General features: G+C 46.9%; 1 protein-coding gene across 1 annotated transcript in view; it reads right to left on the bottom strand.

The window, feature by feature from the left end:
* Positions 1-16,340, bottom strand: part of PRPF6 (pre-mRNA processing factor 6) — a 77,931-nt gene that overhangs the window by 50,393 nt on the left and 11,198 nt on the right. Inside the window, exons 2-4 of the mRNA XM_030212494.1 lie at positions 15,051-15,216; positions 14,644-14,762; positions 14,131-14,209 (exon numbers count right to left, since the gene is read on the bottom strand). Coding sequence (XP_030068354.1) covers positions 14,131-14,209; positions 14,644-14,762; positions 15,051-15,216 — 364 coding nt within the window. The remainder of the gene's footprint in view (positions 1-14,130; positions 14,210-14,643; positions 14,763-15,050; positions 15,217-16,340) is intronic.

Raw genomic sequence — 16,340 nt, 5'->3', positions numbered from 1 at the left:
CTGACAGTCGCCCAGGAGCGTATGGTTTGGTGTGCAGTATCCTTGAAGGATACTATTGAAACAGGATCTTTAAGGAATCTCTATAGAGAGGTTTCAATAATGGTGAAAGAAAGCCACGAATGTTCAATTGCGGAACGGAGTAAAGGATGCATATTATCCCCATTAACTTCAAAGCAGCCTGTAGATGAAAGGAAAAAAGAAAATGGGAAGTGTCTACATACAAATGCCAGAAGCCTTAAATATATGGTAGAAGAATTGGAGTATATAGTACTAAATGAAGCGGTAGATATGGTAAAATTATGTATAATCATACCTGATAATTTTCTTTCCATTAATCATAGCTGATCAATCCATAGACTGGTGGGTTGTGTCCATCTACCAGCAGGTGGAGATAGAGAGCAAACTTTTGCCTCCCTATATGTGGTCATGTGCTGCCGGAAACTCCTCAGTATGTCGATATCAAAGCTCCATCCGCAGGACTCAGCACTTAGAGAATTACACCCACGAAGGGACACTCTGCCCAGCTCACCACCGCCGAAACGGGGGAGGGGAATTAACCCAGCTCATCCCCACACAAGTGGGGGAGGGGAATCCGTCCAGCTCATCCCCGCGGAGCGGGGGAGGGACACCACCCCGCCGATGCGGGGGGATCTGGCTTATCCTGCAACCGCAACCGCGGGAGGAGCTGACTGACCCGAACACCGCCGAAGCGGGAGGGGTACAAAACTGCCCTACAGCCGCACGAAGCGGGAGGGAGTGCCGGCAGAATTATAAGTCTCAATCCAGCCCCGTAAAACGGAGGGGAGAGGAATGCAGCAGCTCACTGTAACACAAACTCGTCTTAACTCTTGAAGAATCCAAGTGAAAAAAACTTGAACACGAAGTCTTTCTGAAGTAACTGAAGAGTAAACTTGAACCTGAAATGCAACCAGAATAAAACAATACAGATATCTGGGAGGGGCTATGGATTGATCAGCTATGATTAATGGAAAGAAAATTATCAGGTATGATTATACATAATTTTACCTTCCATATCATCAAGCTGATCAATCCATAGACTGGTGGGATGTACCGAAGCAGTACTCACCCAGGGCGGGACATAGAAATCCCTGACCGCAACACTGAAGCTCCAAACCGGGCCTCCGCCCGAGCAGCCACAGTCAAGCGGTAATGCTTGGAGAATGTATGGGCCGAAGCCCAAGTTGCCGCCTTGCATATCTCTTCCAAGGAGACGGAACCGGCCTCTGCCATCGAGGCCGCCTGAGCTCTTGTGGAGTGAGCCTTCAGCTGGATAGGCGGCACCTTCCCTGCGGCCACATAAGCCGCTGCAATGGCTTCCTTGACCCATCTTGCCACTGTAGGCTTAGCAGCCTGCAGACCCCTACGAGGACCTGCAAACAGGACAAACAGATGATCCGATTTCCGGAAATCATTGGTCACTTCCAAGTATCTGATGATGACTCGTCTCACATCCAGATATTTAAGAGCAGAGTACTCCTCTGGGTAGTCCTCCCTACGAAAGGAAGGGAGACAGAGCTGCTGATTCACATGGAAGCGAGAAACAATCTTGGGCAGAAAGGAAGGCACTGTGCGAATAGTCACTCCTGCCTCAGTGAACTGCAGAAAAGGCTCTCGACATGAGAGCGCCTGGAGCTCGGAAACTCTTCTGGCTGAAGTGATAGCCACCAAAAAGACTGCTTTCAACGTCAGGTCTTTCAGAGATGCCCTCGACAAGGGTTCAAACGGCGGCTTCTGCAATGCTCTTAGCACCAGGTTGAGATTCCACGCAGGCACCACTGAGTGCAGAGGAGGGCGCAGGTGATTAACTCCCTTGAGAAAGCGCACCACATCTGGCTGGGAAGCCAGGGAAGCACCCTTCAGGCGGCCCCTGAAGCAAGCCAGAGCCGCTACCTGGACCTTAAGGGAACTGAGCGACAGGCCTTTGTCCAGACCTTCTTGCAGGAACGCCAACACTGAAGAAATTGGAGCAGTGAAGGGAGAAAGTGAGCCTGCTTCACACCACGCTGCAAAGATACGCCAAACCCTGGCGTAAGCAGTAGAAGTAGAGCGTTTCCTCGCTCTCAGCATAGTGGCGATGACCTTGTCTGAGAAGCCCTTCTTCCTCAGACGCTGCCGCTCAATAGCCAGGCCGTAAGACCAAAGGGGGAGGGATCCTCCATCACCACGGGACCCTGATGTAACAGGCCCTGCTCCACTGGCAGCCGCAGAGGATCGTCGATTGAGAGCCTGATCAAGTCCGCGTACCAGGGACGTCTGGGCCAATCCGGACCCACCAGGATTATCCTGCCGGGATGTCTTGCCACCCGGTCTAGGACCCTGCCCAACATGGGCCAGGGTGGGAACACATAGAGAAGCTCTTGTGTCGGCCATTGTTGGAGAAGAGCATCTACTCCCAGGGATCGAGGGTCCCGTCCTCTGCTGAAGAAGCGCGGCACTTGGCAATTGGCCGATGACGCCATCAGATCTAGGCTCGGCTGGCCCCAGCGCTTCGTGATGTCCAAGAACGCCTGAGCAGATAGCTGCCACTCTCCGGGCTCCAAGGTATGGCGACTGAGAAAGTCCGCCTTGACATTCATGACTCCGGCAATGTGGGCCGCTGACAGCTGTTCCAGGTTCGCTTCCGCCCACTGGCATAGACTCATAGCCTCCTTGGCTAGAGGGGCGCTCTTGGTACCTCCCTGGCGGTTGACATAGGCCACAGCCGTGGCATTGTCCGACAGTACCCGTACAGGCTTCAGCACCAGTACCGGGATGAACTCCAAAAGCGCCAACCGAATGGCTCTGAGTTCCAGGAGGTTGATAGACCACTTCGCCTCTGCAGGAGACCAGAGCCCCTGCGCTGTCCTTCCCAAGCAGTGGGCTCCCCAGCCCGACAATGAGGCGTCCGTCGTGACGACAATCCACTCTGGGGTCACCAGAGGCATTCCTGCAGACAACTTGTCTGCCTGCATCCACCAGCTCAGCGCCTTGCGCACTGCTGGATCCAAGGGAAGACGCACCGCATAATCCTCCGACATCGGAGTCCAGCGCTGCAGCAGAGAGTGTTGTAGTGGTCTCATATGAGCCCTGGCCCAGGGCACTACTTCCATCGTGGCCGTCATAGAGCCCAACAGCTGCACATAGTCCCAAGCCCGAAGAGGAGAGGCTACCAGGAACTGGTCCACCTGAGCCTGAAGTTTGACAATCCGATTGTCTGGCAGGAACACTCTGCCCACTTGGGTGTCGAATCGAACTCCCAGATACTCCAGGGACTGAGTCGGGCGCAGCTGGCTCTTCTCCCAGTTGATGATCCATCCCAGGGAGCTCAAAAGAGCAACTACCCGGTCCACAGCTTTGCCGCACTCTGCATAAGAGGGGGCTCGGATCAACCAGTCGTCCAGATAAGGATGGACTTGTACTCCTTCCTTTCGCAGGAAGGCCGCTATGACCACCATTACTTTGGAAAAGGTCCGCGGAGCAGTAGCCAACCCGAACGGGAGGGCTCTGAACTGGAAGTGTCGGCCCAGGACTGCAAAACGCAGAAAGCGTTGATGAGGAGGCCAGATGGGAATATGCAGGTACGCTTCCTTGATGTCCAAGGAAGCCAGGTACTCCCCTGCCTTCACTGCCGCTATAACAGAGCGGAGAGTCTCCATGCGAAAGTGCCGCACTTTCAAGGCCCGATTGACCCCTTTGAGGTCGAGGATAGGCCGGACAGAACCTCCTTTCTTTGGTACCACAAAGTAAATGGAGTAACGCCCCTTGCCAAGCTGACTTTCTGGCACCGGAACGACCGCACCCAGGCGGATCAGATTGTCCAAAGTCTGCTGCACTGCCACAGCTTTGACCGGAGACTTGCAGGGAGAGAGTACAAACCCGTCTCTTAAGGGTCGGCAGAACTCTAGCTTGTAGCCGTCTCTGATGACTTCCAGCACCCAAGCGTCTGAAGTTATTGTGGTCCACTCGCCCAGAAACGAGGACAGCCGTCCTCCAATCTGCACTGGGGCGTGGACCAAGACCCCGTCATTGGGTACGAGACCCTGGGGGAGGACCGGAGGGAGCACCTCCGGGACGGCGGTCTCTGCGAAAGGAACGCTGCTTGGGGGAGAAATGCCTCTTAAAGGAAGAGGGGGCAGAAGAACCCGACCTGCCCGGGCGGTACCGACGGGCTTCCTGAAACCGTCCTCTGGAGGTACCGGGACGAGCACTAGCCCGAGCCCTGACCTCTGGTAACTTCTTGCCCTTAGATGTGCCGAGATCGGTCACGATTTTGTCCAGCTCGACCCCAAAGAGCAGCTTGCCTTTAAAAGGCAACCTAGCCAGGCGGGATTTAGAGGCGTGGTCAGCAGACCAATGTTTCAGCCAAAGCCACCGCCGCGCAGAGACTGTCTGAGCCATGCCTTTAGCTGAGGCTCTCAAGACATCATACAGCAAGTCTGCCACATAGGCTAAGCCCGATTCCAGGGCTGGCCAATCATCCCTCAAGGAATGATCCGAGGGGGAAGCCCGCTGCACCATAGTCAGGCACGCCCTGGCCACATAGGAGCCGCAAACTGAGGCCTGCAAACTTAAAGCAGCCGCCTCAAAGGACGACCTTAAGGCCGCCTCCAATCTCCTGTCTTGGGCGTCCTTTAGGGCCGTGCCACCTTCCACCGGCAATGCCGTTTTCTTAGTCACCGCAGTGATTAAAGAATCCACGGTAGGCCACAGATAGGCCTCACGTTCACTCACAGCCAAAGGATAGAGGCGGGACATAGCCCTAGCCACTTTAAGGCTCGCTTCTGGGACATCCCATTGAGCCGAAATTAAGGTGTGCATGGCATCATGCACGTGGAAGGTTCTAGGCGGGCGCTTCGTCCCCAGCATAATGGCAGAGCCAACAGGGGCTGAGGGAGAGACGTCCTCCGGAGAGGAAATCCTCAAAGTGTCCATGGCCTGTAACAACAGGTTGGGCAAATCCTCTGGGCGAAAAAGCCGCGCTGCAGAGGGGTCATCCGCTCCATCCGAGCGGGGATCCGTCTCCTCCAAGGAATCCGCAAAGGACCGTTGGGAGACCTCAGACACGCTGCCCTCATCTACATCGGAGGAGACAAATTCCTCCAAGGCCTGGGAATCAACCCGAGGGCGTTTACCTCTGGGAACCTCAACCTCTTTACCAGACGAGGGAGCGGGGGCAGCGTTGTGCATGAGGAAGGCCTGATGCAGCAGCAAAACAAACTCGGGGGAGAAACCCCCCAGACTGTGCACTTCCGCAGCCTGGGCAACAGCCCTAGGCGCACTCTCAACCGGCGCTCGCAACAGCGGGGGAGAGGCCTGCTGCGCATCCAAAATGGCGTCCGGCGCGAAACTCCGCGAAGGAGCCGCGCGGGAAGAACGGCTCTTAACTTTAGCCGCTTCTGTGCCGTCGCCCAAATTAAGGGCGTTCATGGCATTAATGTCTCCAACCTCAAGGGCGGCCCAAGAAGAAGCCGTCCGAGCCACGTGGCCGGCCAAAAAGGCGGAGGCGAGGAGCGGGGGATGGGCGTTTATGGCGGGAAAAACCGCCACGCCGGAGGAAGGACCGGGACATTCATCGGTCACGAAACTGCCACCCAACAAGGGCGAACCAGGCTTTAAGACCCCCGCATCCCCTCTAGAAGCGCTCAAGCGACCCGGGGAGCGACCCTTTGCGCCCTCGCCCTCCGACGCCATGTGCCACGAGGAGAAGAATCGGGGAACCCCCGCCCGCTATAAAAAGGTAAAATTACCTGCTGTCCGCTCCGAGTTGTAACGACCTGGTGTCCCAGTGAGTAGCTGCAATAGACGCTTAAATAAACGTCGAAATAAACGCCTTTAAAGACGTTTAAAATTTTTTTTTTTTTTTTTTTAACGGAGCCAGCGGGAGGGGGGAGAAAAGGAGGGACCTGGCACCACCAGGTTTGCACTTGCTCAAAAGAGCCCTCAACCCCAGGCACTCAACAAAACCTAAAAATTAGGCTTGGAGGCCTAGCCAGAGCTGCTGCTGCTGTGTGTGACCACCACCTGCTGAGATAGAGAACATACTGAGGAGTTTCCGGCAGCACATGACCACATATAGGGAGGCAAAAGTTTGCTCTCTATCTCCACCTGCTGGTAGATGGACACAACCCACCAGTCTATGGATTGATCAGCTTGATGATATGGAAAATAGGCATTTCAGAGACCTAGTGGAAGGAGGACATCATTGAGACTCTGTGTTAGCAGGATACAAATAATATCACAATGATACAGTGGATCAAATTGGAGGGGGGGGGGGGGGGGGTTACCCTATATGTTAAAGAGGGAATTAAGTCAAACAAAATAAACATTCTACTAGAAGCGCATGGCAGCATGGAATCTTTATGGATAGAAATTCCAGGTGTGAAGGGAAGGAGTATACCGGTACGACTGTACTATGGTCCACCGGAACAGAACGGACAGATGAAAATATGTTTACAGAAATTAGGAAAGCTGGCAAACTGGAAAACATTATATCGGGTGATTTCAATTATCCCGATATTGACTGGATAAACATTACATCAGGGAGTGCTAGGGAGGTAAAAATTTCTAGATGTAATAAATAACTGCTTCTTGGAGCAACTGGTCCAGGAACCAACGAAAGGGTGAGCTACTTTGCATTTTAATCCTTAGTGGAATGCGGGCCACAGTACGAGAGGTAACGGTCTTGGATCCACTGGGAAACATTAATCACAACATGATCAAATTTGAGTTGATATCTGGAGTAAAGTCACTAAGGAAATCTACTGTAGCAGCTTATAATTTTTGAAGAGTGGCTATGACAAAATGAAGAAAATGGCTAAAAAGAAGCTGAAAGGATCTGTCACAAAGGTTAGGACTTTAAATCAGGCATAGACGTTATTTAAAAATACCATCGTGGAAGCCTAGACTAGTTCTACTCCATGTATTAACAAAGTCGGAAAAAAAGCACAAACAACAGCCAGCGTGGTTAAAAGGTGAGGTGAAGGAGGCTATTAGAGTCAAAAGAACAACCTTCAAAAAATGGGAAAACGATCTGAATGAAAAAAATATGAAGCAACATTCACTGTCAAACTAGATGCAAAGCATTGATAAAGAAGGATAAAACAGAATATGAAGAAAAACTTGCTATGGGGATGAAGTACATAAGTATTGCCATACTGGGAAAGACCAAAGGTCCATCAAGACCAGCATCCTGTTTCCAACAGTGGCCAATCCAGGTCACAAATAACTGGCAAGATCCCCAAAAAAGTACAAAACATTTTATACTGCTTATCCTAGAAATAGTGGATTTTCCCCAAGTCCATTTAATAATGGTCAATGGACTTTTCCTTTAGGAAGCTGTCCAAACCGTTTTTAAACTCCGCTAAGCTAACCGCCTTTACCACATTCTCTGGCAACAAATTCCAGAGTTTAATTACACGTTGCGTGAAGAAATATTTTCTCCGATTCGTTTTAAATTTACTACATTGTTTAGATTCATTGAATGCCTACTAGTCCTAGTATTTTTGGAAAGCGTAAACAGACGCTTCACATCTACCCGTTCAACTCCACTCATTATTTTACAGACCTCTATCATATCTCCCCTCAGCCGCCTTTTCAAGCAGAATAGCCCTAGTTGCTTTAGCCTTTCCTCATATGGAAGTCGTCCCATTGCCTTTATCATTTTCGTCACCCTTCTCTGCACCTTTTCTAATTCCACTATATCTTTTTTGAGATGTGGCGACCAGAATTAAACACAATATTCAAGGTGCAATCGCACCATGCAGATATACAAAAGCATTAGAACATCCTCATTTTTGTTTCCCATTCCTTTCCTAATAATACCTAACATTCTATTTGCTTTCTTAGCCGCAGCAGCACACTGAGCAGAAGGTTTCAACGTATCATCATCAACGACACCTAGATCCCTTTCTTTGTCTGTGACTCCTAGCGTGGAACCTTGCATGACGTAGCTATAATTCGGGTTCCTCTTTCCCACAAGCATCACTTTGCATTTGCTCACATGAAACGTCATCTGCCATTTAGACGCCCAGTCTCCCAGTCTCGTAAGGTCCTCTTGTAATATTTCACAATCCTCCCAAGATTTAACGCCTTTGAATAACTTTGTGTCATCAGCAAATGTAATTACCTCACTAGTTACTCCCATCTCTAGGTCATTTATAAATATGTTAAAAAGCAGCGGTCCCAGCACAGATCCCTGGGGAACCCCACTAACTACCCTTCTCCATTGAGAATACTGACCATTTAACCCTACTCTCTTGTTTAACCAGTTTTGAATCCACAATAGAACACTACCTCCTATCACATGACTCTCCAATTTCCTCTGGAGTCTTTCATGAGGTACTTTGTCAAACGCCTTCTAAAAATCCAGATACACAATATCAACCGGCTCACCTTTATCCACGTTTGTTCACCACTTCAAAGAAATGTAGTAGATTGGTGAGGAAAAGATTTCCCTTCAATAAAACCATGTTGACTCTGTCTCATTAATCCATGCTTTCGATTATGCTCTGTAATTTTGTTCTTAATAATAGTCTCTACCATTTTGCCCAGCACCGACGTCAGACTCATCTACTCTGGAACCCTTTTTAAAAAATCGGTACCATGCTCTATTTTAAGGATAAATTACATATTACTAACAATAGCTCCGCAAGCTCATTTTTCAGTTCTATCAGTACTCTGAGATGAATACCATCTAGTCCAGGAGATTTGCTACTCTTCAGTTTGTAGAACTGCTCCATTACATCCTCCAGGTAACATTTTATTCAGGTATATCAGAAGCAGGAAGCCTGCGAGGGAATCTTCAAGGCTGTTAGATCAGGAAGAAGCAAAACGGAGCACTCAGGGAGGACAAGGCCGTAGCGGATAGATTCAATGAATTCTTTGCTTCAGTATTTCAGAAGATGTAAGTGGATCTACCTGTACCGAAAATGGTTTTCAAGGGTGACATTGCAGAGGAACTGAAAGAAATCTTGGTGAACTTGTAAGATGTACTGGAAATCAGAATAATGAGTGAGGTGATTAAATCTGCAGATGACAAAACTATTCAAGGTTGTTAAAACATAAGTGGACTGTGAAATATTGCAGGAAGACCGGGCATCAAAATGACAGACAAAATTTAATGTGGACAAAAGCAAGGTAATGAACATTGGAAAGTATAATCCGAATCATAGTTACCTGATGCTAGGGTCCACCTTGGGGGTCAGCACTCAAAAAAAGATCTAGGTGTCGTAGATAATACACTGAAATCTTCTGCTCAGTGTGTGGCGGCGGCCAAAAAAGCAAACAGAATGCTATGCTAGGAATCATTAGGAAAGGGATGGCGAATAAGACCAAATACTACAATGCCTTTCTATCGCTCCATGGTGCAACCTCACCTTGAGTATTGTGTTCAGTTCTGGTTGCCATATCTCAAAAAAGATATAGTGGAATTAGAAAATATTCAAAGAAGAGCGACCAAAATGATAAAGGGGGTGAAACTCCTCTTGTATGAGGAAAGGCTAAAGAGGTTAGAGCTCTTAAGCTTGGAAAAGAGACGGATGAGGGGAGATGACTAAGGTCTACAAAATCCTCAGTGGTGTAGAACAAGTAGAAGTAAATCGATTTTTTACTCATTCCAAAAGGACAAAGACTAAGGGACATGGAAATACTTGTAAAACAAATAGGAGGAAATATTTTTTCAGTCAACAAATAGTTAAGTTCTGGAACTATTTGCCGGAGTATGTGGTAACAGCGGCTAGCGAATTTAGGTTTAAAAAAAGGTTTGGACAAGTTCCTGGAGGAAGTCTGCTATTGAGACTACATGGGGAAGCAACTGCTTGAGTTTCTGCCAGGTATTTGTGGCCTGGCTTGGTCACTGTTGGAAACAGTGATACTGGGCTAGATGGACAATTGATCTGACCCAGTATGGCTACTCTTATGTTCTTATGCCAAATTGACAAGTTAAAGTTGGTATGCATTCCAGGATATTTAAAGAATTCAAACATGAAATTGCTGATCTGCTGCTAGTGATCTGTAACCTCACGTTAAAATCGTCCATAGTACCTGAAGAATGGAGGGTGGCCAATGTGATGCTGATTTTTAAAAAGGGTTCCAGGGGTGAACCAGGAAATTACATACCAGTAAGCCTCATGTCAGTGCCGGGCAAAATACTGGAAACTATAAGAAAGAATAAAATTACAGAGCACGTAGACAAACATGGTTTAATGCGACAGAGTCAGCATAGATTCAGCTAAGGCAAGTCTTTACTCACTAATTTGCTTCATTTCTTTGAAGGAATGAATAAACATGTCGATAAAGGTGAACCGGTTGATATAGTGTATCTAGATTTTCCAAAAGCTTTTGATAAAATTTCTCATGAGAGACTCCTGAGAAAATTAAGGAGTCATGAGATAGGAGGTAATGTCCTTCCAGGGCCGTGCCAACACGGTAATCGGGGTAAGCATGGCGGGGGGGGGCGCCGCCGCACCATGCTCACCTCGCTCGCCTTCCCGCTCCCATTGTTCAACTGCTCGCCCTCTTCTCCCCCCCCCCAACATCCCTTTTCTTTTTTTTTCTTTTTGAATTTACCTCCGTGGCGGTCCAGCAGCGCAGCGTCAGCAAAGGAGGCTGCGCTCCCGATGTCTCTAGCCTTCCCTTCGCTGTGTTCCGCCTTCTTCTGACGTCATTTTCTTGACGTCAGAAGAAGGTGGGACACAGCGAAGGGAAGGCTGGAGACGTCGGGAGCGCCGCCTCCTTCATTGACGCGTTACTGGACCGCCACGGAGGTAAATTTAAAAAGAAAAAAAAAAGAAAAGGGATGTTGGGCGAGAGAAGAGGGCGGGCAGTTGAACAATGGGAGCGGGAGGGCAGGGGAGAGAGGAGCATGGTTGCGAAGGGGAGGGGGAGAAGAGGGCGGGCCAGGCCAACTGGGACATGGGAGCGGGAGGGCAGGGGAGAGACGAGCATGGATGCGAAGGGGGAGGGGAGAAGAGGGCGGGCCAGGCCAGGCCAACTGGGACATGGGAGCATGGATGCGAGGGGGGGGTCATGGAAGGGAGAGAAGGGAATTGCTGGATAGGGATTAATGGAGGGTGACAGAGGAGCATGGATGGGAGGGGCAGGGCTCAGGGAGAGAGGGGAATTGCTGGATAGGGAATTAGGGATGAATGGAGGGGACAGAGGAGCATGGATGGGAGGGCAGGGCTCAGGGAGAGAGGGGAATTGCTGGATAGGAATGAATGGAGGGGGCAGGGGACAGAGGAGCATGGATGGGAGGGCAGGGCTCAGGGAGAGAGGAGAAATTGCTGGACATAGAGGGGAGGGAAGAGAGATGAAGGAGATGAAATGAGGGAAAAGAGAGGAGAGGAGAAAAACTGCACATGGATGAAGAAAATAGGCAGAGGCTGAGAACCAGAAATGAAGAAGAAAGGAGGAAAGGACAGAAATAAATGGAAAGGAAGCCCTGGAAACGGAGTTAAGAGGACAGATAGCAGCAGAATCAGATACTGGGCCAGCATGATCAGAAAAAGAAAGTCACCAGACAACAAAGGTAGAAAAAAAATCATTTTATTTTCATTTTAGTGTTTGGAATATGTCCACTTTGAGAATTTACATCTGCTATCTTATTTTGCAATGTATAGCAATTTGTTTCTAAGAATATTGCTGACAATTCCTGTCAGTGTGGCAAGTGGTGAGTGATCATTTTCACCCGGGGGGGGGGGGGGGGGGGGGGGCGCCGCCAACTGATAGTCTGCAAGGGGGGTGCCAACTGATAGTCTGCAGGGAGGCGCCAGAGACCCTAGGCACGGCCCTGTGTCCTTCTGTGGATTAAGAATTGGTTATTGGCCAGAAAACAGAGAGTAGCACTAAATGGACATTTTTCTCAATGGAGTAGGGTGAATAGTGGAGTGCCAAAGGGATCTGTAGTGGGACCAGTGCTGTTTAAGTTTTTTATAAATGATCTGGAAATCAGAATAAGTGAGATGATTAATCTGCAGATGACACAAAACTATTCAAAGTTGTCAAAATGCATGTGGATTGTGAAATATTGCAGGAAGACCTTAGGAAACTGGAAGACTGGGCATTCAAATGGCAGATGAAATTTAATGTAGACAAATGCAAAGTGATGCACATTGGGAAGAATAATCCGAATCATAGTTATCTAATGCTAGGATCCACTTTAGAAATCAGCACTCAAGAAAAAGACCTAGGTGTATTTGTAGACAATACACTGAAATCTTCTGCTCAGTGTGCGGCAGTGGACAAAAAAGCAAACAGGGTGCTAGGAATCATTAGAAAAGTGATGCAAAATAAGACCAAAAATATTATAATGCCTCTGAATCGCTCCATGGTGCAACCTCACCTTGAATATTGTGTTCAATTCTGGTTACCATATCTCAGAAAAGATGATAGAGGGGATGGAACTGCTCCCATATGAGGAAAAGCTAAACAGGTTAGGGCTCTTCAGTTTGGAAAAGAGATGGCTGAGGGGGGATATGATTGAGGTCTACAAAATTCTGAGTAGTGTGGAACGGGTGAATTTTTCACTCATTCAAAAAGTACAAAGACCAGGGGATGCTCAATGAAATTGAATGGAAATATTTTTAAAACAAATAGGAAGAAATATTTTTTCACTCAAAGAATAGTTAAGAGGACGTGGTAACGGCAGTTAGCATATCTGGTTTTAAAAAAGGTTTGGACAAGTTCCTGGAGGAAAAGTCTATAGTCTGTTACTGAGATGGACATGGGGGAAGCCACCGCTTGCCCTGGGACTGGCAGCATGAAATGGTGCTACTAACTGGGTTTCTGCCAGGTACTTGTGACCTGGACTGGCCACTGTTGGAAGCAGAATACTATGTTAGATGGACCCAATATGGCTGGTTCTTATGTTTCTTATGTTCTTAGTTCCAGAGAGGAGATCCTCAAGAGACTTTGCACAAAAAGAAGTTGTAAGAACTGAGGCCTGGTGCTGCTATGGGTACAGATTGCTGTCACAAAGTGCACATGTTGAGTTGCTATGGGTACAGATTGCTGTCACAAAGTACACATGTTGAGTTGCTGTGAACAGCATCACACAGAGGAAGTGAAGCAAGGCACCTGTTCATTACTCCCTTTTGAATTTCAGCAGCTCTTGCATTTACATTAAATTTCATCACAGAGATGTATCAACAATTAGCTAACCAGGTCAAAAGTGAAAATTCAGGTGGCTGAAGACTGCAAGAACCATAAAGTCTGCATTCTCTACAAAGAAAAAATGCACTTACTTGCATAACACTTTGATCTAACCTCTCTTCCATAATGAACGTAATTTTTTCCTGTTTATTTGTGTATTTAACCTGGTCTACTGATAACGCCCAGAACAGGTTACAAATGTACATAATCATATTAACCAAAATTTGCATAAAACATCAAAACTAAAATTATAAAATATAAAAGCCAATTTCAGCAATACCTCACAATAAAAATTTCCAAGGAAAAGCCTAAAATTTCTAACATCTAAATCTAGGGGTATGTTTACTAAGGCGCGCTAGCTTTTTTTACCGCACCTTTAAAGTTAAGGTGCGTTCATACATTTCTATACACGCGTTAGCATTTAATGCGTGTTAAAAATGCTAACGCGCCTATAGTGCACCTTTGTAAACAAAGGTTCTAGTTAAACAACCAAGATTTAATACATCTGCTGAACTCCAAAAGATTATCAATATTCCTAATAGATAAAGGAAGACTGTTCCATAGAAACACCAAGGAACAGGAAAAAGCACACCTATGAGTACATACAATTTTGAAAAGATTAGCAGGAAAAAAAAATGCCTCTCGCTTTGAGAGCGCAAAACACAATAAGGTACGTAGAAGGGTAATTTTTCAAGCACGTACTTTGGAGCAATAGAATGAAAAACTTTAAAAGTTAAAACTAAGAGCTTAAAAACAACAATGCTTCTCAATAGACAACCAGTGTAAAGATAACAAAACTGGAGAGATATGACATTTTTTGCTTTTGAGCTATGACTCCAGCTGCACAATATATGTAGTATAGGCAAAAAAAAAATCAAACTGCCGCACAATGCAACTTACACTTTCTAAAGCAGCAACATTCTTAAACATCCCCCTTTCCACAGACAGAATAGTAAATTAAAATAAACACTGAGTCTCTACCTTTAAGTCAGAAAACTGCTGCTGAATTTTGGGTCGCTCCATGCGGTATTTTTCAATCTCTTCTTTCTCACGCTGCTCTCTAGGAAATAAAGCAGACTCAAATCACAATAACTGTCAAGATCTACATTCAACTCTATTTGAAACCCACTTTAGAACTAAATTTAGCTTAGGTACACATTATCATGCCACCTCAGAAATGTCGCTCAAATTTTAGGACCGCCTCTAACCTCTAAACAGAAGGGTATCCTTATATCAACGCAAGGATCAGGCAGCGAGTCCAGACACACCTATGTCCCTCACCGGACACTGCTGCAAGTCACAGAATCTGAGAGAGCGAGTCACCAGCTAGAACTCCCCTAATAATGTTCAGCAAGCATTTTAAATATACAAGTTCTTGTTCTTCCCTTGACAAAAATAACCAAGTTCTCTATCAATTCTGCTTAAGATGGCAGCCAGCTTAGGGGCACTGCCTTCTCCCTATGGAGGTTAGATATGAGAAATCTGCAACTGTACCTTCTCTCTTTCCTCCTTTCGTCCATCCGCTTATCCAGGGCTGCATAAATAGCATCTGCCTCCTCATCATCCTTCTCATAGGGTCCGCTGGAAAACAGGCTCCCAGCATAGCCATTAAACTGAGAGTAAACACAAGATGTTAACTTCAACAGCTTCCATGGTGTGTCAAGCTGAATACAGAAAACATCAATTCTAGGAGAAAACACAGAACTGCATGGCCAGCAAAGGGAAGGGGCTTTAACAGTGCCCACATACATCAAAGCAAAATATTACACTCGGATACACAAAAATTGCATTCTGTAACTAAGCCGTTCTGGATTCCCCTGAAAATGGTTCTATTTCAAAACAGACATGAAACCACAACAGAAGCCGACTTCAGTTACAGCTAGGGCTCCTGCACTAATTACCTCATCATAATTAGTGTCATTTAGATCCTCATCATCGTCATCAGCCTGACTCTTCTTCATCTGGTCCCCCACTGTCCTCTTTCCTGGAGGAGCATGGCGATCGTCTACTGGGTCATTGGCATCTCGGGCAGGACCGATATCAGAACGGGTTGTAAAACCGGTGGCACTAGAAAGAAATATACAGTTACCAGCCATGACCAAGAGCTTTATTTAAAATTCTAGGTTCTGAAAGTGGCAGACTGAGGGCATGAATTCTACTACAAAATGTTCATGAGATTCCAGTGCTGACACCTACCAGAGAACCTGTCCCAGGGAATAATCATTTAAATGCAAGAAGTGATGGGAAAGAAATTAACTAGTCTTCAGTTAGACCTCCAGCATTTTATCTGTAGGTCTATCATAAGGTCTATCATTCCTCCCAGGTACCAGCCAGTTTCACATGTGCCCAGCATTACTACTGGTGGTATATAACGAACGAAAAAAAGGATAAAATTTTCAGTACACCACAGAATTAACCAGTGGAGTTTATCACAGCAGGTAAGTGTATAAGCAGCCACTCTGCATCCAAAGTTTTATTAGTTTCCTTTTCATATCATTTTCACTCTCTCAAAAATTTACTTTTCCTTTTAAATGCATCTCCATTTGCAGTTATTGTTCTCCTACACTTACCACATGCCTCTTATCTTTCACCACCCAGTTATTTTTTATTTTATTTATTGCACTTGTATCCCACATTTTCTCACCTATTTATTCCTCAGTCTTCTCCCTTTTCCACAACTAAATTTCTCCCCTTCCCGAATAGGGTCATGTAATGCACTGAGCATAGGAGGACGTGTAATCCCAGTACTCCAGCACCCGTCCGCTTATCTTTCCCATCCAGTCTATAGCCAGTCATCTATAAATGTGCTCTAGTGGGGATGACAAATTAAGTGTGAAGGGACAAATATTTCACCAAAATACAATTGGACACGTCTGCAAAAGCACAGTGTAAGGAAAAAGGAAAAGTCACTGCACAGGGTAAGATGGCAAACTTGGCACTTGACATGCAGGGACTCTCACCCCTCCATATCGAACAGCTTACCAATGCAATGGTCTTAGCACTCAATGGTAAAATTTGTGTCATGGTCTTACTGTGACTCCAGACTGGTGCCATCTGTTAGTACTGGGCGTGGTAGGCGCACTTTCTGTTGTTCCCGGAAGCCCCGAGGGATCTGCACACGCACGTTCTCGCACTACATTTAGACGCTGAACTGACACCACCCTAGCAGGGTATTGTTTATAGTGTAAGAA

Source organism: Microcaecilia unicolor, chromosome 8 (assembly GCF_901765095.1).
Source record: "Microcaecilia unicolor chromosome 8, aMicUni1.1, whole genome shotgun sequence".
In the NCBI taxonomy this organism is placed as follows: Eukaryota; Metazoa; Chordata; class Amphibia; order Gymnophiona; family Siphonopidae; genus Microcaecilia; species Microcaecilia unicolor.
Note: the sequence above shows the minus strand (reverse complement) of the source record. Positions and strands in the feature narration are given on the sequence as shown.